The sequence below is a fragment of the Xyrauchen texanus genome, chromosome 14 (assembly GCF_025860055.1).
Source record: "Xyrauchen texanus isolate HMW12.3.18 chromosome 14, RBS_HiC_50CHRs, whole genome shotgun sequence".
In the NCBI taxonomy this organism is placed as follows: Eukaryota; Metazoa; Chordata; class Actinopteri; order Cypriniformes; family Catostomidae; genus Xyrauchen; species Xyrauchen texanus.
In genome coordinates, this window is record NC_068289.1 from 14,106,803 (window position 1) to 14,132,963 (window position 26,161).

The following is a 26,161-nucleotide window of genomic DNA, read 5'->3' on the forward strand; positions in this document are numbered from 1 at the left end:
GCAGAGACAGCCATTAGCCATTCATAGGTTAATTTTCTTGAAAACTGTAAACACTGTCTTTTAGTGGTGCCATGAAATTCCTGTTTGTTTTGAGCGACCCGTCTTAAGAGAGACCATAACATCAGGTCTATCTGTTTGTACCATCAACGGCAGAAGCGCATTAAGAAAGTTGTTTTGAAATCAACGGTGGCACTAGTGGTGCAGAAATTACATACTTTAGCTTTAAATTAACATTTATTTTGCACAATTTTTACTTAAAATTCACTCAAATTTATTTGAAAACAAAAAATTTGATGTATTCAACATAACAGCAAAGGCTGCCGTTATATTTTGGAAATACTACTTCTGTTGGTAGTCAACTGCACCAAGCCGGTGACAATAGTAGTCCAATATTATTTGATTCATTGGCCTGGAAGAATTGGTCTATCGCTATTCCAAAGGTAGTATGTATTTACGTATTTCAAATGATAAGAGGAATAAAAACATCATTAAAAAAATCTGAAGATTCTGGTTGTAGTATGATTAGAGATCACAAACCTATACTGGAAGTGTAGTCGGTTGCTCCAAAGATAAGTTCGGGGGCTCTGTAGTACCGTGAGCATATGTAGGAAACATTGGGCTCTCCACGTACTAACTGCTTAGCACTGCAAACAAAAGAACATATTGTCACATGTGTGACTCTCTGATCGAGTAAAGACATTTATTCTGCTTTAAAACAAGTCTGTTTTATTAGTTAGGCCACTCAGAATCAAGCTAATTATTAAGAGTTTGACTCAAACAAGTGCTTGTTTGATTAATAATGGATTTAGCATTTAAAACAGAGGACAATGAGGTCACAATGAAAATGCATTCATTTCACTATGTTTTTGGTGCTTTTCGAAAAACTCTCCAAAGTAGATAAATATGAAAAAGCCATCTTCGTGTTGTAGTGCGGACTGGGAAAATGATATTCAAAAAAGATTACGTATTTGTTGTCATGTGACACAGTCATGTGATCCATTCTAAAGTCCATTTCCAGGCAAATCAGTCCACTCAGCAGACATCTTTGAAATGCTCTTTGAATCGGCAGATACAAGCGGCATAAAAGTACAGCTCCTATCTACTAGAAAGGGATGAAATCTCCAAACATTGGTTGGTCAAGATTGCGATCAAACAATATATTTCAAATAAGCAGTAAAATCTGACATCAATGGTATCATAAATTGTCCTTCTTTAGCTCAGATCATGCTTAAAAAATGCTATTCTTCAGGCTGGTTCAGCCAATGCACGATAGTGTTGTTAGAGATAAACTTTGACATTGCATTCCTTCAAAGGCGAAAGGAAGTTTACTCAGAATTGCTGTCCGGCCGTGGAACACGAGGACAATTGCGTTTCAGACTGCACATGGAAATGACGCAGGGCAACGCTTTTACATTTTATTTCAATATGTAGTTAGGGTACTTAAGCATTTTCAGACATTTCAGTGTGAAAGAGCAACTTTTGGAAAATGTAGGAAAACGACAGTGTGGACGGAGAGCATTTAAAAAATGAAAACACCATTTTCAAATTTGAACTCTGAACTTGACAAAAGGCCAATGAGAATTTGTCCCTCCCCCGGATATATGGTTATAAAAGGAGGGAATGTACATCTGTTAATTTAGGTTTTGCATTGAGGAGCCGAGAATAAGTTTCAAACGTCAGACGTTCCGCATTCCTGAGTTCTACGTGCTCGGACCTGAGAGAACACGGGATGAGACCGACTCAACCCTGAGATTGTACAATCTCCTTAAGGTATTGGGTGTTGCCCAGCCCGCTGCTCTGCAAATGTCTGCTAGGGAGGTGCTGTTGGCCAGTGCCCACGAGGATGCCACACTTCTCATTGAGTGTGCTCGAACCCACAAGGGGGCGGGCACAGCATGGGTGTGATAGGCCAAAGGAATGGCATCAACGACCCAGTGGGAAAGCCTCTGTTTGGAGACAGTGTTCCCTTTCCGCTGTCCACCAAAGCAGACAAAGAGCTGCTCAGAACATCTAAAGCTCTGCATGCGGTCCACATAGGTATGCAAAGCACGCACTAGACACAGCAACGAAAAGGCTGGGTCTGCCTCCTTCCGGGGCAGCGCTTGCAGGTTCACTACCTTGTCCCTGAAGGGGGTCTTAGGAACCTTGGCACATAGCCCGGTCACGGTCTTAGGATGATGTGGGTCCTCGACTGATTCTAGCGGCTCGAAGGCGGGTCTCTGAAGGCCTGAAAGGACCATGGAGAGATCCCGTGAGGGGAACAGGCATGGCCTGGGAGGGTTCAGCCTCCGGGTGCCTCTAAGGAACCTGATGATCAGATCGTGCTTCCCTAGGGACTTACCATCTACTGCATCATGGTGAGCCGATATGGCAGCTACATAAATCTTCAAGGTGGAGGGGGATAGCCTCCCCTCCAGACTCTCCTGCAGAAATGAGAGCACTGACCTGACTGCGCAGCTCTGCAGGTTTTCAGATCAGGAAGAACACCAATTTGCAAACAAGCGCCACATCGCCACTACGACGGCAGGTGGTAGGCCATTTAGATCTATGCATCCCTTCCAGGGGCCAGAAGTGGAGGTTACAGAGGTCTGGGTGTGGATGCCAGAGGGTGCCCCAACCCTGAGAAAGAAGGTCCTTCCTCAGGGGAATTCGCCAAGGAGGGGCTGTGAGGAACGTGAGATCCGTGAATCAAGTCTGTGTTGGCCATTGGGTGGCCACTACTGTGACTAGTTCCTCGTCCACCCTGACCTTGCACAGCACCCGTGCAAGTAGGCTCACTGGGGGAAATGCATACTTGCACAGCCCCCGGGGTCAGCTGTGTGCCAGCATGGCTAGCACGAGGGGAGCATCCACTAGCAAGTACCAGAGCGGGCAGTGGGAGGTCTCTTGGGAAGCAAACAGGTCTGCCTGTGCTTTGCTGAACTGCTCTGAAATCAGCTGGACCGCCTGGGGCTGTAGCCTCCACTCTCCGCTGAGCCTGCCCTGTCACGACAGCATGTCCACTGCCGTGTTGAGGTTGCCTGGGATATGAGTGGCGCGCAAAGATGTGAGTCGCTGTTGGCTCCAAAGGAGGAGATGGCGGGGAGTTGCGACATGTGACAAGAGAGCACGCTGCCATGGCGATTTATGTATGCTATCGTGGTGGTGCTGTCTGAGCGAATCAAGACGTGCTTAACCCAAAGTAGCAAGGATTACAGCCTACAACTCTAGGCAGTTGATGTGCCAACCCAGCCGGGGCCCCATACAGGAGGTGTCTATAATAGTCCAGGAGGTTGCACACGGCACCCCAACCCTGTTTGGAGGCATCTGTGGTGACCAGAACGCACCGGGACACATGCTGTTGGGGGAATCCTGTCCACAGAAAACAGAGGTCTATCCAGACGTTGAAAGTCTGGCGGCAGGCGGGGGTGATAAACACACACGGTATGTGCTGCGGCGCCATGCCCATCTTGGGACTCGAGTCTGAAGCCAGTGCTGAAGCAGTCTCATATGCATCAACCCCAGTGGCGCGACTGCCACGGAGGATGCCATATGCCCCAGGAGCCTATGGAATTGTTTTAGAGGAACCGCTGAGCATGGCTTGAATAAGGTGAGGCATTTCAGCATGACTGCGTGCGCTCGTTGGTGAGGCATGCCATGAGTCTAACTCCATGCCGAGAAAAGCGATCCGGGGCAAGCTTGCTCATTTCCCCGTTGACCTGAAGCCCTAGACGGCTGATATGCCAGAGCATTTGGTCCCTGTGGGCACACAGTGACTCACGAGAGTGGGCTAGGATGAGCCAGTCATCGAGGTAATCAAGTATGCGGATACCCACTTCCCTTAGCGGGGCAAGGGCTGCCTCTGCGACCTTTGTGAAGACTCAAAGGGACAGGGACATGCCGAAGGGGAGGACCTTGTACTGACACGCCTGGCTGTCGGACACAAACCGTAGGAAGGGTCGGTTTCGAGGCAAGATAAAGAAGTGAAAGTACACATCCTTCAGGTCTACCGCTGCGAACCAATCCTGATGCCAGACACATGTTAGGATGTGTCTTTGCTTGAGCATCTTGAACGGGAGTTTGTGCAAGGCAAACTCGCAAGTCCAGGATCGGTCGTAAGCCGCCACATTTCTTGGGTAAGATGAAGTAAGGGCTATAGAAACCCTTCTTCATCTCAGCTGGAGGGACAGGCTCTATCGCGTCTTTCAGTAAAAGGGTCGCGATCGCCAAGCGTAGGGTGTTGCCGTTTTCGGCTTACAATGAGGTAAAGCGGACGCTGCCAAAAGGGGGCGGGCCTGGTGAACTGGATCGCGTAGCTGAGTCGGATGGTCCTGGCCAGACAGCAAGACGGGTTGGAAAATTAAAGCCACACGTCCAAGCTACATGCGAGGGGCACTAGGGGGACGATTGTATTTGAAGTACCTGCGGGGCTTCGCAGTGGGCCGGAGCAGGTAGTGTCCCGTCTGGAGGCAAAAGTGAGTCCCGAGGCTTTGGTGCTGAGAGAGGGCTCGAAGCACTTACCTTGCTCCATGCACATGGCAGGGGGGGATCAATCCGGCGAAACTGAGCCTGCTGCCATCCTCAAATCGCCTCCATCGCCAGCCGGGTATTCCTCAACCCTGTGGTAAGAAGGACGCGACGCGAGGTGGCAGCTGGAGTGGCATTCATTTTTAGGAAGGAAAGTCATGACCGCAACATTGGCATGGTTACGTTCTCGCAGTGAGAACATGAACCATCCACAAACGCCACCTCAGTGTGATCGTGGCCCAAACACACGAGGCAGCATCTATGACCGTCAGGAGCGCAGAAAAATCGACCGCATCCAGGAACTACACAGGGGCGGAAGGGCATCTTTAAAAAAATGCATCCTGAAAAGTATGTTCAACTCCTGCTGTGTGTGCTCTTTTAGAGAAATAAACTCTTTTAAGGAACTACTCTCTTTTAGAAGCGCTGTCAAAGCACCCAGAGAAGAAAGCCACTGATATGCGCCACAGATCCAACAGCAAACACTCTACAGAGGTGAGTGGAACAGAAGTGATCTCAGCTCGCTGATCACACAACCGCTCGGCTCCTAATAAGAAATCTGAATGAACAGATGCACGATTCCCTCCTTTTATACCCATATGTCCGGGGAAGGGACATGCAAATTCTGTCTGCCAAATTCTCAAGTTCAGAGGTAAACGAGGCCTTCAAGAAAGTCCCCTAATGTCGCTTCATTTGACACAACGTTGAGTGAGCAACAGATGGAGAACACTAGTGTGCCATGAATTTTGTCAGGTGTGCCGTGGAAAATGATCAAATTCCACAAAATAAATAAATGCTTGTAAAAATGTAATTTCAGGGATACAAAATCCTCACCTTTCGGAGAAATTCACCATTTTGAAATAATTGGTCACTATTGTGATAGTGAAGAGCAATAATTGATGTGCAAAAGTGACTTCTAAGCATTAAGGGTCTTTCACATGACTCGCGTCAACACTGCAGAATACATTGAAGTCTATGAAGTGACTTTACACAAAAGTGTTTTCACACATGTTTTTGCTACACCAATAATGTATTTGAGAGTACAAAGCAACAAGAAATATAAAAAAAACTGTCCAAATTTGTGGAGACATTGAATGTCTCAATTTCTTTTAATTAAATATTACCTTATCCTTTACGAATATCAGAGACCCCAAGAAAACGCTTAGACCTAAACATAAGTCCATTTATTACGTTCTCCTATCAAAGCAACTGCAAGCTTTTTCTCTCTTCCTAATACATGTTCTTAATGTTTATTGTGCACACCTCCTGCTTTTTACGTGGCAAACTCATAAAATCGCCCCTCTGTGATGCTTTCTGCAAATCTTGTCATATGGAGGACGATGCGGCACTTAACGCTAGGTTCAGCCTCCAGAACCAAATTAAAACTGCCACAAGAAGTCGTATGTACAAGGCAAAGATGCAAAATCTAATGACAATTGCCTCAGCATTAGTCTCCCTTGATGCATTTGATTAAACACAGTTTAAGTCGATGCAGGCTAGGAGGAAGTTTTGAGGTTTTTTTTACATCTTTTGTTCATGTTTTAATACTATTAGTTTTTTTGTAATATTGCGTTGTTCATATGTCGTGTTTTAGTGGACCGTCACTGCGGAGGGGAAAAAAACATTACTCTGCTTCGTGTGGTGTCTCTATTGTTCATCTGTTTTCTTCATAAATAAATAAATGCATAATCTGCTATATGCTCGTCCTGTATGTTCATGATTAAAAATTTAAATGTGAATGAAAATAAAAGCTATTAAATGTCTTATCATTAAAATATGAAAATAAAAATTACAGGTAATAATAGATTATGACAGAATTTTTACGATCCTATCCATCAAAATGAAGGTCTAATTTTGAGAAATGTTTGCATAGCCGAATTTTAAACATTGCAATTAAACACGCTACTAAGACGGACAGAAAACATGGACAAGTTATTGAAAAGGAACAATATTGACGATGGTTAGCCTATGTTGGATAGTGGTGTACCGTATAATTTTTTAGTTGTAAAAGATTGGGAAACACTGGCTTAACAACATAAGGGTGATTAAATGATTACTTAATTGAAACTTTTGAGTGAGCTCTTCCTTTAACCTCCATTAGGGGTACTCATTATTATGATTCTGAAATTTGGTTTGGAACAGCTTTTTACTGTATTTAAAGCAAAGGGTTATAAAGTTACCTGAAATATAAAGCTGGTTTTGTTGTGTAGATGTTAAGTGTCTTACACATCTCAGCATATCTCAATTGTTCTAATACCTGTTCTTATGCCACTTCCAGTGTGCTACATATGTGTCCTCATTCATGAAAAATTTGCATTATTTTCTCTAACTTCTAGGAGTTCTTTAAAAAGATGTTTTCTCACTGTGGAAGAACAAAAAATCAGCATAAAGCAAATAAGAAATATGAATATGAAGTGAATATTACCTAAAATCTTCAGTTATCTAAACCAGAAAAATGTGTGACGCGAGAAAGGCTGGAGTCAGCACACAGATATCTCAGAGCACAGAGTGGCCATCTGGAGACATAGTGATGTGTAATATGGGATGTTCAGGTTAAACGCAGTCAAGTGATTCTTTTAGTTCATACTGGGGCCTGCCCTGGACCTTTGACATGTTATCAGACAGTGCATCGTCTCCAATGTATTGGCTATAAAGAGATTACCAACTGACCTGCCAAAGTCACAGAGCTTGAGCACAGCCGTCTCTGGGTCCAGCAAAAGGTTCTGAGGTTTAATGTCCCGATGGCAAATCCCAAAGGAATGGATGTAGGCCAGACTCCTGAAGAGCTGGTACATGTACAACTGAAATATTGAGGACAAAGGAAACACTATAACAATCAGTTTACAAAAGGAATTATAAGTACAGGTCACAGAAAATGATACAAAATATCCCTAAAGATATAGCCTATAACTCATTGCTTGCAATATCAGATGATTTAAAGGAATTACGCAGATCAGGAAAAGGTGCAAACTTACCCACAAATCAATGCTGAATGCCACTTACATGTGCAATTCCACTCTTGTGGGCCAATTCTAAGCGCTATATAGCCGAGGATTCTGACCACTGTTATATGACAGACTTTGGCAGGACTGAGTAGCATCATGGACTACTGTTTTCATCTGGCTGTAATAGCATTATGTAAATTGCACCGCAAGCAAAAGTGCTGCAAATGCTTAGTTTATTCTCCCACACTGTTTTACACAACACTTGTGCATATTGGATAACCCTTACAAAAATCGAGAGTTTTCTTACATACAAATGAGGTTTAAGGCAAATTGTCCATAGTTGCCAAATGTTTGCTGCAGGTTCACCCCTACTGGTGAAGCGCTCCAAACTTCTGGCAAACATGTGACAAATAATGAGTGGCAAATTTGCAGCAAGTTTGTAGCTTGTTTGCCAGAACTCTAGATTTTTTGTAAGGGAAGCCAGTAACATTGTCAGTAAAGTTGTTTTCATGCAATGCGGAATTGGGGTATTAGGTAAAAAGGTACATGTGCAGATTGTTTTTTGTTTACGATCATACCCAAATAAAAGAAAAATGGTGTTGACATTACCACACATGTTGTCGCCTTATTTAGCATAATCGATGTAAGAATGAACATGTAAACTCACTCAATATCTGTGTTGTCATGAGACTAGTGTGACAGAATTTCTATCTGACCTTGTCTGTGTAAAGTTAAATCCAATCGTCATAATTTCATAACAAAGTAACAATGGTAAACCATGTAACATTCACACGATACAAAAAGTGCCAAAAAGGGACGTGACATTACTATTTGTAACGCATATACATGCAGTAAACTTCATCCACAGGAAATTACATCAGTGATGCATGAATAAGTATTCCCACCTCAAAAACGACGATTAAAGGGGAATGTCTCCACATATAATTGAATACCTTTACATTTATGTGTGTGTGTGTGTTTCTACATTCATGCCACATCCTGCCAATAGCAGGAAGGATATAGCTCAGCACACAACACAAAGGAGTGACGATGTCATCACAGCAGTCAAGACAGCAGTGACGCAGAACTGCACTGGAGGAGGGGGGGAAGCCAAAATACACGCAACTAACTGCTCAAATACTCACCGGCAGGAAAATAGCTTCAGATTTTAATTCAGGATGTACAATAGCACATCAAATTTCTCATGATTTGGTTTGTATCAGTGTTATGCGGTCACAGTTTCAGTTCGGTAAATACAGTGCATGGGTTCAAATAGTTAGAGGGAGATACAATACCTGATTTTTTTAGCAATATGTTGCAGCACATGCACCTAACTAATTAATTATAGCCAAAAATGTATTTGTGAGAGGTCAACATTTAGATAACAAATCTCTTTGTCTCTGTTCATACATGTCTGAGATCACTAGTGAAAATACTTTATTAATGTAGTACTTTTTATTCTGACCTTCACATAAACCATGGGAAGGGTCTGCTTAGCACGGCTGTAGTGTCTTGCCACTCTGTACACAGTCTCAGGAACATAGTCCAGAACCAAATTCAGATACACCTCATCTTTCTGTGGACAGAGAACAAGAAAGCAAACACTTCATTAGTCAGTGAGCACATACACAGAGTTAAAAAATGTGCAGTGGTGGCTCAGCGGTTAAGGCTCTGGGTTACTGACCAGAAGGTCGGGGGTTCAAGCCCCAACACCACCAAGACACCAGACACAAGGCCCTTGAGCAAGGCACTTGAACCTATCTGCTCCAGGGGCACCGTATCATGGCTGACCCTGCACTCTGACCCCAGCTAAGCTGGAATATGTGAAAAATAAATGATTTCACCATGTATATGCAGAAATGTATGTATAATGTGTGACAATTGATCAATTTATATTATATTTGTATACATGCTCTGTATGGAGAAGGATGATGGCCCTGAGTCAAAGTCTATGCTAAAAATGTCCCATAAACCCCTTCCCTCCATATATCTCTGTAACTTCATCATCACTGAACAGCCAGACTGTGCATCCATAAATAAGCTGTAATGGTAACTCCACAAAAATCCTTGTGGACATTGACTGCAGTGCATTGTATAGAATTCTGCCTGAACGTAAGCAATGATTATGCCTCCAATCTTTACATAACATAAATGCTCAGACATTGAGGTCATATCCTCTGAGGACAAAAACAAAAAGAAGAAACTGAATGGGGTGGTCTGCAGCGCCACCCTGACCCTTTGTCTGATGACACATCCTGTCTTTTACACCCTTTTGCTTCCCCCACAATTTCCGTTCTGTTCGTTCAGAGAGTCTATTTCTGCTGGTCTTCATCTGCCTGAGCCATCTACTGTAACCATGACCCAAAATGTCATGGTGCAAACTGACTTTAACATGCTCTACTAACCCAGTCATTGGGCAGCTGCTGGTCGCTCAAATCTTGACAACAAGTTACACAACATATGTGAGGTAGAGAGAAAGATAATCTCTCTCCATTTCAACACATCTGACTGATAAGTGGTTTCTAAAAACAGACGTTTTATGTCATTGACAAAAGATTTCCTGAAAAAAAAAAAAGAAAAAGAAAACCTAAATCAGCCCCCGACTGTGCTAGGCAGCTAAAATTAGTCCCAGCGATGACTCACTCTCCACCCTCGCTACAGCAACACTTCCTCAATTACAGCTGATGGGACAAGCTCTGAGGTGGTTGGCTCCTGAGATGCTCCCACTGGACGATGGGGCCATCAGATAGGATGCTTGTCTGAGGTCACATGACTTTTAGAGTGTGTGATTAGATGATCTATTGCTCATTGTGACGTAACCTAGATCTCCCTCAATGAGTGAGCCACAGGTAGATACTCATGCATCCCCAGGCACTGCTTTTACATTCTCTACCACAAACAACTCCTGTATAAGCCAAACACACCAGGAGATGATGCTGTATAAACTAACCTTAGTGTGTTTCTGTGCCTTCACACAACTTGAGAAATTCAAGGCAAATTCTAACCACAAAATGCAGCTGCCAGAGTGCTGACTAAAACTGAGAAATATGACCATATTAGCCAAAATTTATCATCATTACATTGGATACCTGTTAAATTTCGAATTAATTAAAAAATTGTTAACTATCTAGCTGTGTCTAGCTACACAGTTCTTAAGTGATCTGACTAGGGCTGGCTATCATTAAAAAAAATTCGATATCGATACCGATATCTTGACTTCGATTTCCGGTTCCTAAACTATACCTTTTCCGATACTTTGGTCGGGAAAACAAAAAAACTACGCAGGAAAACGACGAACACCGGTATTACCACTGGTTGGACGCTAGGTGGTACTATGGGATAATTTTCAGTAAACATGGTTAGGGTTAAGCTTACACAATAAAGCAAGACACCTTGATTTCAAACTTTGAACTTTACTTTTTATTTATTTTAACTAAAATTTCAAATTAAACTGGAAAAAAATAAGTGCTTTTAAAATGTGTTGTTCAACTTTTTGAAAGATGGCTTTACAACAGTTGTGAACATCTCTCTGGCAAAGAAGCTTCATCTGTGCATTCTATACCTGTCGGGTATTTTGTTATCCAGGAAAATATATCATGTGTATGAATACATTTCTTTTGTTCCCTCCTTCACGATATATTTCAAATTACATTGGAAACCTCGGGGCTGAGGGATTAGTGAATATTCGTGCTTTATTGATTTTGCTTTGCATTTATATAATTTATTTAAAAAAACGAAAAACTTAAATCAAATACATTTCTAAATTCAAATTGCACTCCAAATGAAACGAAAAAGCAAATAAATAAATAATAAAGTGATAAAATTATATATATATATATATATATATATATATATATATATATATGTATATATATCTCATAAAAAATGTAAATCGGAAGGCAGAAACAATGTGTGAGATCCTTAGATGTGCATGTTCCATGAGACTGAACGCCTCTGTATCGGCGCCACATATATGCCCATATACGGCTTTTCTGTCATCTGTACTTAATAATATAATAAAGAGTGTTTCTTCAAACACGTGTATTTTTGTCTACGAGCAAATTATTTGTAATATTAATTTGATAATAATACTGGTCTAATAATAATAATAATAATTTAATAGATTCATGGGAAAAAGAGCCAAATATCGGCATCAGCTACTGGCGATCACTCTGACCATCATTGATTCTGAGATCATCGTCTGTTTGCTCAACCCGAATGTGCATTTCTCTCTATAAAGTAGCTAAATGTTCTGACAGTCTCTTGCTGGTTTTTAGGACACATTCATTCTTTTCCCGGTGTCACTGCGGCTCGCTTCGTTTGTGCGCTTGTAAAAGTGATATTTTAAAGGCTCATTATTATATTGTAATATTTCCCTGTAATGTAGAACAGTGTTAGCGATGTTACTAATAACATTCTTTCACAGCCCTGGAACTCAAACCGTTTTCTGATACTAGTGTTTTTCCTTGATGCCTAAACTCAGCCAATCACCGGCACTTTTAGATTTGGGCACATCTAGCATGCTACATGCTTATCACTGACATTGATGAGATTAACCCCTTAGGTATCGAAATTTGGTACCGAACGACAGGACATTTTCCAATACTCGATTATTTAGAGGCAATTCGGTCGGTGCCTAAAATGTATCGAACTCAATACCCAGCCCTACTTCTGACACACTATATTTCAAAACGTTCATTACGATCACAAAATTCTGGCTTGTTAATAATCCCAAGAATATCAAAATCGACAGAAGGTGGTAGACCCTTTTCATACTTGTCTCCTAAACTATGGAATTGTCTCACTAACACTGTTCGGGACACAGACAAACTCACTCAGTTTAAGTCTAGACTAAAGACTCATCTATTTAGCAAGACATACACCTTATTTATCCTTCAACTCACAATTAGGCTGCTTTAGTTAGGTCTGCCAGAACCAGAAACATCCATCATGATCCATAACTATGCATAAAATGTAATGGCAAATATGCTAATATTATTCATATCCTGAGGTTACCAGAGCCTGCCAGATCCAGCCCCCTTCCTGCTTGGTGTCTGACTCCACAGCTTCGTGTCGCAGAGAGATGACAACCAACTACAGCTGGTGCTAGCCAGACATCACTTCGGTCTTTTGACTTCAGAGGATGAACTTATGCCAACTACAACTGTAAGACATCGGATATTTCATATGCCACTGCCTGAATCTTGGATTTAGGATGGACCGAAATGACCAGCAGGTTGAACTGCGATGCACCTCATTAATCTCTGCATGCATCACCTTTACCTATTGATGGACTACACTCTTGAAATGGAATTCATATAGACTATCATTTAATTGACAACAAAAGCCTTCATCAGCCAACAAACAAAGGACAATGCATCTGTGTGAACTTCTGCAGTTAATCCAGGATGGACTTCAAAGACATTAGTCATTAATCTTAAAGTTCAGAACAAAAATGTGTTTTATGGACCTTTTATTTAACACTGGACCTTAACGCTTACATAATTCACAAATTTTAAACCATGACTTGCGCTGCACACAAATAACTAATATTGGCATTATATTCATGTTAGCCATAGGGAAACTGGCCCCCACAGTAAGCCTGGTTTATCCCAAGGTTATATTTCTCCATTAACCAACATCTTATGGTGATTTGTCTTCCTTGTCACAGTCGCCTACAGCTTGCTCACAGGGGTTATAAATGCATTTATTATTTAATTGATTAATTTCTGTACACATTTTACAATTATATTTAATCAAACTACACAATGATCACTTTAAGACATTACAGATATTACACTTTCATTTTTTGTTTTTGTTAATGCATGATTTCCTGTAAAGATGCTATGAAACGGTGTGTGTTGTGAAAAGCGCTATCCAAATAAAAATGGCTTGACTTGACATGTGAAACATCAGAACTTTTTAAATGTGGTGCTGCTCTGGTCATATACTGTATGTGTTAGTTACTTAAGAGTTCATCTTTAGGAATAGGAATCAAGAAATGTAATGGTTCTTATTCCGATTGTACATTCGGTTTAGACTCCAATAATGATTCCTTTTGTACTTTTGAGGAAACCGGGTCACACAGTCTCAGTTACGGGCTGGATTCAAGCTTAAACTTAATTCCATGCAAACCTCTAAAGCACACTGTATTAAAACCAATTGTGAGTTGCTGCCTATGTAGACCATTCCAAATCAGTCACTTATAAGGTTCCAGTTCAGTTAAGATGCTGCCTTATAAGGCAACTGCCTATGGAGTCTGTAGACAACATGGCAGGTCACTAGGTTTTTGAACAGAGCCAGTGAGTGTAGTAAGAATCATATATTAAAAGGATCCATTTAACAAGGTCTGTGATTGGGCTCAAAAGCAAAGTGCTGTCTGCATTAAATAACAACACTAATGTTAATCATGACACTTAGATGAAGCGGAGCTGTTTTGAGAGGAAGCAGACCAAGTCCAGACATGACGCCAATTCATCTATTTCCATCAGTCATATTTCAAGCCTGATCATAATCTTGTCTTCCCTCCCTGAGATAACGTCATCTGTCCATGTAATCTCTCCATGAGGCACTCTGGGCTCTGATTTCATGGTGGTATACACTGGGCCAACAACACCAAGCAGCTGCAAAAATTACAGCAGGGAGAAGCGAAGAGTCTACTGACTGATCGCTGTATGTGTGTATGGTTCTAAGGGGGTCACGTGTGTGTGTGTGTTAGGACTGATTCTCGCAAACCAAGCAGAAATCCTACTCTGCAAACTATGTTTGTCGCTTCCAGTGTAGACAGCTTAGCTTATTATGAGTGTAATTAGGTTTGAAACGTCACAACATACAACTGTAGGTTAATTATGGTTTCCAACATTGCAGCTTGACACATTAGATAGATGTGTGGTCACACATGTGTGCAATTCTGCAATTTTTTTTGGCTTCATAAGTGGCTCATCAATTCATATTTGTAATGTAATACTGTTTTTTTAGTCTTGTTTTTAACTCAAGTGCTATATAATGTGAAGCTGTTTTTGCAGTGATGCCAGTCTTATCATTTATGTGTTATAATTATCTTATCCTATGCTTTTCGATCATCAAGTTCTAAATAAAACAATAAAATAATAAAAATATAATGTATTTAAATCACTGGATTATGAAAAAATCGGCATTGCTACATGATTATGTTATATATAGTCATTTTTTGGTGTTGACTGTCCAGCAAAAATAACTATATTGTGACATACATCATTACCAAGATATAAAATGACTCAAATAAGAAGGCAGAATGAAAACTGGAGAGAGTGAGAATGACAGAGTGAATTCCTCACACCTGAAATGCTCATTATGAGTTCTTGGAAAGCAGCTCCTGCAAACAAAATTTCTGAGATCTTCTGACCTCTGGGGGAGCACAGGCCTGTTTAATGAGGAAGATAAATTCCTTCAAATACAGTGTTTGTCACATGTGCTCAGGGGTTGGGATGTCTCTGTGCTTGTGAGGCTACAGAAAGCTCTCCATGAATTGAGTTTGAGTTGAGTTTGAGCTTAGTTTCTCACGGACCACAGTGCATACATAAAACAGAAACTTTTTTCCCCCAATTCACATTGAAATCAATGATACAAAGAGACTAGGGCTGCAACTAACGATTATTTTGATAATCGATTAATCTAGCGATAATTAGAACGATTATTCGACTATTCGGCGATTATTGCAACAATTAATCATTACTTCTAAACCAATGATTCAGCTTGTGCCCCGACTTAAAAGGTTGTATTAAACATGCTTCCTAGCAATAAAGAGGACAAAATCATCTTTTAAAAATACCTTTAAATGACATTGTGGCAGGGCGGAGGGCGGGGCCGGGTCGAGATCCAACACACCAGGTCCCGTATTTGGCTAATTATGCCTCCGTGAGGGATAAAGGTCGACTGCAGGGGATCGTGCGGGAGAGAGAGATCGTTAACGGAGGCATAATTAGCCTAATACGGGACCGGGTGTGTAGGATCACGACCCGGCCCCGCCCTCCGCCCTGCCACAGACATTCACTGAATTAAAGGGGAAAAAAATACTTTTTATTAAGTTTAATTATGTAAAGAAATTCACTGCAAAAATACTGTTGTTATCAGGTGTTTTTGTCTTGTTTTCCATATAAAATGGTCTAAAAATCCTTAAAACAAGATACATTTACTTGAGAAGCAACATAAGATATTTAGACTTGCTTTAAGAGAATGTATTATAAATATTTTGTATATTTTCACTTGGTTATACTTCTGCGAGTGCAGTAAATACAAAATATACAAAATGTAAAATATTCAAGATCTATTCTCTTAAAGCAAGTCTAAATATCGTATATGTTGCTTCTCAGGTGAATGCATCTTTTTTAAAGGATTTTTTGATATTTTAACATATTTGTATCCTTAATAATACATATATAATAATACAATAAAAACATTCTCATATAACAATTTTTTCTTCTGCAGAATAGGTGCTAAAAAAAATGTACATTGTTTTAAAGGAGTTTAAAAAAATAAGGAAAGCAAGCAAAAAAACTAAATAATCAAAAACCTATTTTGTTGCAGTGTATAATGGAGCAAAGACTACCTCTCTCACCTTTCTGTTCACTTCAATCCATCTTTAACTCACAAAAAAACAAACTCTCTTATTAATAAAGCTGTCCATTGCCAATTTTCTTCACGATATGAAATGCACAGTGACACGTTTATTATGATTCAATAACTCATGAGCCATCATGTTATAATCTAGCTGCCTTAAGCATGCGTGCTTAATGCAGATTTAGCTGCATTAAGATGAGCATCCCCGCGACAGAGTGTGCCTCATCCGGGTTCAGTTTCAATCTCTTCCCCTTAGATCAGTACATTCGCGCAACTCATAGAAGAGGTAACAGAAATAACAGATTCGGAGTTTGTAGTTATTTACATGATCTGTTTCCATATTATTTGAACTATAATAAAGCTATAACACATTAAATATAACTGCATTTAATATGTAATGCTCATGTGTTTCCTTTAAAGAGCTCCAGCTCCACTTATTCCACAAAGAGATAGCTTCTGTATTTACTTATTTTGTATTTTTTCATTATAATTCCCTCAAACTTTGTGATCTACATCGCCTGAAGCTGTTTAGAAAGCTTAGGGTGCATCTGGACTGTGAGCTGTGTAATTCTTTCTCTCCTCGGTCAGGCATGAACTGCAGTGCAGCTCTTGTGCGTCATCATTAGTTTAATGTGATCTCATGTTACGTTTAATGAGATCAAACGACTATTCATCAACAAAAATGTGTGTAGACAATTTTTTATTGTCGACGTTGTCGATAATGTCGACTTATCATTTCAGCCCTAAATGAGACATGGTCAGATTTGGACATATATACAGATTACACATTAAAACATTATGATGCATGATCAAGAAAGCAGTGTTCAAGTGTTCCAGGATATAGAATAGCAGCAATTTCGGTTTATACTGTAGTCTTTTGTATTGCCATTAGTGTGTTCGTGTGTGTGTGTGTGTGTAGGTATGCGTATGTGTACAGTTACTTGTATCAGTTCCAGATCGCACAGAGTACCTCTAAGTGTTGAGGATTCTGACAGCTTGTGGGAAGAAGCTGTTGCACAATCTGGCAGACCTAGCTCGGATACTCCTATAACTTCTGCCAGAGGGAAGAAGATAAAAGAGGCTCTGTGACAGGGGGTAAGTGCCATTCACAATCCTAGAGGTCGTGCAGGAGGCACAGTGCATGGTAGATCTCTTTGATAGTTTGAAGAGAGACTCCAGTGATCTTTCCAGCTGCATTCACTATCCATTATAGAGTCTTGCGATTTTAGGCACTGCAATTTCCGTACAAGACAGTAATGCCGCTGGTCAGAAGACTCTCGATGGTGCCCCTGTAGAATGTTGTCAAGATGGGCATCAGTAGTCTTGGAACAAAATATTCTGTTGGGACCTCTTTGCAAGGGATGTGGTGTTGGTGGTCTAGGTTAAGTATTCTGAGATGTGTACTCCTAAAACAAGTGTAAGCAGTGTAACAAGTGCCTCCACAATGCAAGCAATATGAAAGCAATATGAAAAGGATACAAGATGGAAAGAAATAACTGATGCCATTTGTTACTACATCGTGAAGGATATGGCTACCATAGCTACAGTGAAGCGCAGTGGGTTTAAACACCTCGTTAAAACTCTCGACAGAAGATAAACTGTGATCCATCATGACCATATTTTTCCCAAACTGCACTGCTTCAGATCCTGCCTGAAACCTGAAAAGGTAAACATGCTAATGTTTCTTAGTAAGAACCTAGAGTAAATACTTGCATAGAGTGACAGTACAAGAACACTGAGAGGAAGATCACATGCAACAGCGATCATGAATCAGATTCAAATCATAACACTATGTGCACACAGCCTGCTAATCCATTAGAGGTGCCCTGTCCAAGCCCTGCTCTTGCTCTTAATCAGCAGGGTTCTATTAACATTTTTGCACATGGCATTATTTAAAATATTTGTTTACAGGAGAAGCAAGTTATTTTCTACTTTTCACATGACAATATTTAAAATAATTTATTTTCTTTGCAATAAAAGCAAGTTATTTATTTTCTACTTTTTAGGAATCTTGCTTTTTACACAAATTGAAATGTGACTTTTTTCATTAGATGTTTTCATTTCAAGCAAAGTGCGCTTTGATTTCAATTGTTCGAACTATTCAATAAATGTCCATAAATAGTTTCAATTATTTTAAAATCACAAAGATAAGAAATGCACTCTTTCATTAGAAAAAAATATCCCACCTTTAATAGTTGAGCACATTTACAGTACAAACCTTGTCAGTGAACTATGAGGGGAAAAAAAAAACAAAGCAAAAAACAAAACAAAATAATCGTTCATTAATCGTAATCGAGGTACATTTTTCAATTAATCGAGATTTTAATTTTAGGTCATATCGTCCAGCCCTAACTTATATGGTTGTAATTACAGGACCCTTTGGAGTATGGACACAGTTGTAGTATCTTTTGAAAGAAGACACTTTGGGATTATTTCCCAAGTTTCAGAATTAATATATGTTATTTTTTAAAGTTACAAACATGATTTTATAATCTAAAAAAACAATAATAAAAGAATTACATAACCAAGAAATACAATGTTCTCAAAGCCACAAGTCTAAAGAAGTTATGTCTCAAATTTGTGATGATCTAACAAAAAATGAGGTTCCTGCAAGCTTTTTGTAAAATCGCTGGGCGGAGTACAGAGTAAAATTAAGGCTCCACCTTTCAAGACGACACAAAATCTGACTGCACTGCTTGGCTATTATGAATAAAACAATGCCATATTTTTAAAAATAGACTTTGGAGACAAGCTCATTTTGTTTATGAGACTAATATATAAGATAATATACAGTTTTACAACATGAATGCTGATCAAATTGCATAGTTTGTTGAAGAACAATGATGAAGGGTAATTCTTTCAGGCGAGATCTCATGTAAACAATGGAGAATATATCAATATTCCTCATATTTATCACTTTTATGGACAAAAAGTGCTATTGGATGTTTTTCAATGAACGCTTGTCATGGACAATTGGCCCAAGTGTGGCGAACTGTATTCATCTGGCGATCACGTTTTCATAACAAAGGTATGAAGTCCCGTTTTGATATTGCATGTTTTCATTTGTACTCCTGGCACAAATAACTAAATTGCTGTTTCTGGAGCATTGCTATCATGAAACAGAGATCGGATATCAATGTTGAACCCTTAGACCTTTGAAAAGATGTGTAATTTGTTAACATTAATTACATTTATACACAGTAAATTATATATTAAATGTAAGCAGAGTGACGAGTGCGGGGGAATTGCGTATCAACAGGTTATGGGTGTAGCGTTATTTCTACACCACTAACGGAACCAACCAGAATTGCAAAAATTACTAGATTAAAATTTTCTGTGAGTGCTTTTTAGAGCATTGCTATGCAGTTGCTAGGTTGCAAAAGAGCCCACCCCAAGTCGCTATTATATTCTGCTCACTAGATATGGCTTGGACCAGTAATTCAAACAAGTCCTCCCCCAAGTCTCTAAAGCTCTGTCCCAAATTACACACTATACACTGTACACTTACACTATGCATTGGCCATCTAGTGTATGCATTTTCAAAGTGTAGTATCGTCTCAAACAGAAATCATTTTTCAGTTGAAGGAAGTGACGTTTCAAATGCATGCGATGTGTTGCTGCTAGCTTTAGAGCATCACCCAATCACAGTCCAACACTTACGTGTATCACAAATAATGTTCATATTCAAACAGCATGGGGTAGGCTTGGGATCAATGCCTTATTCATGCATTGAAAATCAGAAAGTCTACCTGATGATTATATCTGCATTATTCAGATATAAATAGGGATGCTTTTTGCATAACAGTCTTTGTCTCTTCAAACATATTTCTCAACGCAACTTTAAGTTTGAGTTTGAGTGACAAGCAAAGACTTTCTAGCAAGTCAGACCATAAGCAGCCATCTTTGGAATCCTCTGGGGAAGCTATTTCCAGTCATGAAAGTGAACTTGAATGGTGGAACAGCGAAATGTCAAAAAGAGTTGGTCAAGCTTATAATTAAAGAACTTATTTCAAATCAGCAGTAAGATCTGACAAAACTGGAATAATAAATTGTGCTTCTTTACCTCAAATTATGCTGAAAAAATTATCATTTCTGACTCATATAGCTAATGCGTATTCGAGCTGATATGCACGCTATGTCTGTATCTAAAAGGTGATTGACGCTATTACTTTTAAGGCGGTACTTCCTTTTCTACATCCAGTTCCGAGATTAGACCGGCTCACCTTACGGCCAGTCTGATGTCTCTTTTGGAGCCCCCGAGCTGGATGAGAGTTTCACCGCTGCATCGGAGAGCGTCTTGATGGACTTCGATGCTGAAGACTCGACTGGGCTAGCGATTTCGGGTGTGTCGGCCCAATCTGAGGCCAACGCCGAGCTGTCCGCTATGCTTATCCTGGCCGCCGCGAGTGTCGGGCTGGACTGGAACCCTCAATCCTCCTCTCAGCCCACGCGGCTAGACGATAGGTTCTTGGGTTTGGGGAGCCGCTCACAGCCACACAGCCCGGCAAGTGGTGATGAGTCTCCCCTTCGGTCTGTCCCTGTCCCCTCGTGTCTTCACTAATGTCGCAGAAGCAGCTCTTGCAAGGTAAGTGGGCATTCGCATACTCAACTACCTCGACGACTGGCTAATCTTAGCACACTCTCGACAGTTGCTCTGTGCACACAGGGACCAGGTGCTCATGCACCTCAGCCATATAGGGCTTTGGGTCAACTGTGAAAAGAGCAAGCTCTCCCCGGTTCAGAGCATCTCTTTTCTCATCATGGAGTTAGACTCAGTCTTAATGACAGCGCCTCACAAGCGAGCATGCGCAGTTGGTTCTAAACTGCTTGAGTACGTTCATACCGGGCACAGTGATTCCACTGAAACAATATCAGAGGCTCCTGGGGCATATGGCATCCTCAGTCTCGAGTCCCGAGATGGGCATGGCGCCACGGCACATACCGTGTGACCTTCACTCCTTCCTGCCATCACATATTCAGCCCTTGGACAGACCTCTATTTTCTATGGGCAGGAGTCCCCCTACAGCAGGTGTTCAGACATGTCGTAGTTACTTAATACACCCACTGCCTGCTCTGGTACTCTCTGATGGAAGCCCCCCTCGGCACAGACGCGCTGGCACACAGCTGGCCCCGGGGGCTACGCAAGTACGCATTTCCTCCAGTGAGCCTACTTGCACAAGTCCTGTGCTAGGTCAGGGAGGACAAGGAACATGTCACTCTCATGGCCCCCAACTGTCCCACTCTGACTTGGTTCTCGGATCTCACGCTCCTCTCACAGCACCTCCCTGACAAATTCCCCTGAGGAAGGACCTTCTTTCTCAGGGTCAGGGCACCCTCTGGCATTCACGCCCAGACCGCTGGAACCTCCATATCTGGCCCCTGGATGGGATGTGGAAGAAATAAATGGTCTACCACCAGCCGTCATAGACACGATCACTCAAGCCAGAGTTCTCTCTACTGGGCAGCTTTATACCCTAAAGTGGCGCTTATTTGCAAATTGGTGTTCTTCCCGATCTGAAGACCCACAAAGGTGCGCAATCGGGTCAGTGCTCTCATTCCTGCATGAGAGGCTGAGGGGCAGCTGTCCCCCTACACCTTGAAGGTTTATGTAGCCGCCATAGTGGCTCACCACGATGCAGTGGGCGGTAAATTGTTAGGGAAGTATGACTTGATCGTCAAGTTCCTTAGAGGCACCTGAAGGCTGAACCCTCCTAGGCCATGCCTGTTCCCCTCATGGGATATCTCTGTTGTCCTCTTGGGCCTTCGGAGAGCCCATTTGAGCTGCTAGAATCAGTCGAACTAACGGCCCACTTGATTGCGCTCACTTCCATCAAGAGGGTTGGGGAACTGCAAGCATTCTCTGTCAGCGACACTTGCCTGGAATTCAGTCCGGCAGACTCTCACGTCATCCTGAGACCCCGACCAGGCTACGTGCCCAAGGTTCCTTCGACCTCTTTCAGGGATCAGGTAGAGAACCTGCAAGCGCTGCCCTTGGAGGAAGCAAACCCAGCCTTAGCGTTGCTGTGTCCGGTGCGTGCTTTGCTATTTGGATCGCATGCAGAGCTTTAGACACTCTGAGAAGCTCTTTGTCTGCTTTGGTGGACAGCGGAAAGGGAACACTGTCTTCAAACAGAGGCTTTCCCACTGGATCGTGGAATCCTTTGCGTTGGCCTACCAGACCCAGGCCGTGCCCGCCCCCTTGCTGGTTCAAGCACACTCTACAAGGAGTGTGGCATCCTATTGGGCACTAGCCAGTTGCGCCTCTCTAGCAGACATCTGCACGGCAGCGGGCTGGGCAACACTCAATACCTTCACGAGATTTTATAATCTCCGGGTTGAGCCGGTTTTGTCCCATGTGTTGTCAGGTACGAACAGATAAGTATGCGGGGCAGCTGGCCGGGTGTACCGCTTGTGCACAGTGCTTAGCCCTGTGGCTGGCGAATTCAGCAGAGGAACTCGTGGCTGGCCCAGTACGTGTGCCAGGATGCCCTGTACTGTGGTAGGTGCTCCATATGTGATGGTTACCTGTGGTAATTCCCTGTGATGTATTTTCCATGGTATGTTTCCCTGTTGGTAGATCCGCGTCTCCCTTGGGTAGAGCTCCTTTTACCATATGTCGTTGTGTTTGTAGAGCTCCTCCACTCCGGGTAGGACCTACCATGGTGCCTTATCATCGGCTGGTAAGCCCATTTGACATATCTGCCACATGTTAACCTACAGTGTACACTCTGCAGTGCATTTTCCTCCTAGGAAAGAACATCTTCCCCAACGCGAATATAGCCCCAGCCAAAATATTTTACTCTGTGGGGAGAAAAAACGGGGGTGTGAGGAACCATGCAATGTTCTTACGGCATTGAGGGAGGCTACGTGCAGACCGAGTGAACCTGCTATTACGCACGAAGCAGCTTGCTTGCACCTGCATTGGCAGTCCATGTAGCACAGTTCAGCTAGTTGTGGCATTTCGTATAGTGACCACTTGTGTCACTACATCGACACAACGTTGAGAGTGTGACAGATAGGGAACGTCTTTGTTACTGTTGTAAACTCCATTCCCTGATGGAGGGAACGAGATGTTGTGTCCCTCTTGCCACAATGCTGTACTACCCACTGAAATGGCTGGGACCCTGTCTCGGCTCCTCAGCGCAAAACCTGAATGAGTGGTTGCGAGCCAGCTTTTATACCCGTATGTCCAGGGGAATGCCATGCAAATTCCACGCGCCAATTACCATTGGCCTTTTCTCAAAGATCAGAGGTGTTTGGGGCTCCAAGCGCGTCCCCTAGTGTCACTACATCGACACAACATCTCGTTCCCACCATCAGGGAATGGAGGTTACAACAGTCACCAAGACATTTCATACACTAACCAGAAAACTCATTGGCATCAATTTCTTTATTGTTAAAGAAGTACAAAAACCATTGTAACATTTGTGTGTATGGTGACTAGATTCAACAATTGCCCCCCACTGCATTGATGCATTCTCTGTAATGTGATACCCATGCCTTGCTTTGCACACAAAAAAATATGTCAGTCAGAAAATAAGGGTTTGTTCAACTCTAAGTGAGTGGACTATTGCTCTAGCCACTCACCAAAATTCTGCCTTTGTTCCAGTTTCTCAAACCTTTTAATAATTTTTTGGACCTGTTCTCCATGCACTTCTTGTCAGCCTTTTCCCTGGTGCTCTATGATGGTTGGTTACAGAGGGGAAGAGAAGTGTGAGTAGGAGTATGAGCAAAAAACCAGCTACTGACATTTTGAAAGAGTGTTTCTCAGAGAGAAAAAACAATCAGCAGTCAGACATTTCTGCAATGTCATGGTGTGTGGGAGACAGGTCAAGAGGTTTTTTGTGTATGAAGGTGTAAGGTAATGCACACAGAGCACAAGAGAAAGACAGAGATATAAAAGTGTGGTTGGTGGTCAGGCAATGCTGCAATGTTTACGGTATTTATGTGTATGTGTCAATTTCTCAGTCAGAGTATCAGTGCTGCTTATGCCCGGCAGATACACTCATTATCACACAGACAATTCTCAGAGTGGATTTCTCTCAGGCCAGCATCTGGAAACCATTATACTCCATTAGACATCAATACATACAGAGAGGCATTAGGACAAGGGCTGGATTATATAGGTAAAAATAATTCAGCCTTTTGATGATATTACATATATATAAAAATGTCCGTATTTGCGCTTTACTTTTTTCAATCAGAGGAAGCATAATTTCGACCAAACAGTCATTGTTGCCAAGTATGTTCAAACGGTTTAATATAAGAACAAAAATACAGTAAAAAAAAAAAATATTAAAAACAGGTGCCACTGGATGTTTGCATACTACTTCAAATGTGCATATAGATATTCATTTTATAAAATTAAAATTTTTCTGCACACACCAAATATGTAGGACGTTGACTGCAGCCGCTGATCCAGAGTCAGCTTTTCTCATCCCACTCTCCCAGTTATGGGCAGCTATAACACAGAGCAGTTCGTCTGCATACTGTAAGTCAATAAATTGAGCAAGCATTTCACCCTGTATAATATCATGCCGTGGCGATGAGAAGGCTAGCGTGCATTTTCAAATGAATCAATTCACTAACCCAAATGTTGAATGTAAAATGCTTTAACACAAAGCTGTTTGGATGCAAACTGACCCTAGGCCAGTGGTTACGGCAGCTTTAAAACAAAGCAATTTGTTTTAAAGCTGCCGTATGTAACTGTATGTTTAATCATGCTGTGGCAAGACTTCTCTTGACTTATGCCTATGCTATATTATGCAATGAAAATGTGTGTAATCCAACATTTATTAACAAATGAATCAATCGTGGGAAACAAAGTTTCACTTTGGTTTTCATGACAACTGCAAAGATTATGGAGGCTAAACATACAAGCTTCAGTGTGCAACAAATTCACCACTGCAAATTATGAGTACAACTGGATTCCACTTAACCATTCATATATATACTCCTTTACCAGCAATATTTAGCTGTTTTTCTGACATAAATCACAGGGTGGGAAGACTAATTGTGCTTTGTTCATCGCTGATAAGCAAGCCTCACACTCTCTAGAAATACAATGCCCATCCTAAACTGCCCAAAAATACAACATCTCCCATACAGCTTGCTGTCACGAACTCCAGTTCCCGAATCCACCCCGCCCCTACCAGCTCTCACACTCGTTCCCAATCACCCGAGTGTTAGTTTCATCTGTACTGTTTGTATTCTCTATTTATACCATGCCCTTTCACTTTAGCTTTGTTGGTTATTGCTTGTTACTCTCTTTGCTTTGCTAACGCCAGTGTTTCGCTTAGTCTGCCTGTTTGTTTGTTCTCGTGCTTTGTTTTTGTATACTGATCTCCTGGCTTTGACTTTGCTCTCGTCTCAACTACGCTCCTCTGGATTTGCCCTCTGTACTATTACCAGTCTGTGATTAAACCTGTTTTCTGCAACTGAATCCATCTCGTCCAGTTGTCACAGAATAACCAACCCCACATCATGGATTCAGCGGAAAACCTTCAAGGCTCTTTAGAACGGATTTGTGCAGCGATTTCATCTCAAGGATCTACTGTTGGGAGACATGAACAAGTGTTGACCATCCAGGGACAGCAGATCCAAGAAATACTACAAACGGTACGTGTTCTATCAGATCTATTAAATCCAGTTCCAGCGCAGATAGTTTTCAAACTCCCGAGAGATTTGATGGGTCTTCTGACAATTGCCAGGGCTTTCTGATGCAGTGCAGTTTTTACTTAAAATATCACCACGCTCCGACAGTGAGAGGGTTCACTTCATGATTTCACTAATTACCGACAGAGCGAGACAATGGGCCACAGCGCTGTGGATGGCTAATAGCCCTATTCTTGCTTCCTATGATCAATTTTGTAACCAGATTGCCGTTGTATTTGATCATCCTGCAGCCGGGAGAGATGAAGGCAGCCGCCTCGTATTTATGAAACAGGGGTTGCGTACCGCAGCCGATTATGCCCTTGATTTCCGCACCCTTGCCGCGGGTAGCGGGTGGAGCGACCCCGCTGTTTTGACTGTCTATCAACTGGGTTTGAGACCTCAATTACAGATGGAGCTAGCCTGCCGGGGAGAATCATTGACGTTGGAAACTTATATCCAAC

The 26,161-nt window shown here is 41.7% G+C and overlaps 1 protein-coding gene across 2 annotated transcripts in view; it reads right to left on the reverse strand.

The window, feature by feature from the left end:
- gsk3ba (glycogen synthase kinase 3 beta, genome duplicate a) overlaps positions 1-26,161 on the reverse strand; it is a 100,157-nt gene that overhangs the window by 11,954 nt on the left and 62,042 nt on the right. For both annotated transcript variants that reach the window (XM_052141999.1, XM_052141998.1), the window contains exons 4-6: positions 8,914-9,024; positions 7,174-7,304; positions 538-644 (exon numbers count right to left, since the gene is read on the reverse strand). In XM_052141999.1, the coding sequence (XP_051997959.1) occupies positions 538-644; positions 7,174-7,304; positions 8,914-9,024 (349 nt within the window). The remainder of the gene's footprint in view (positions 1-537; positions 645-7,173; positions 7,305-8,913; positions 9,025-26,161) is intronic.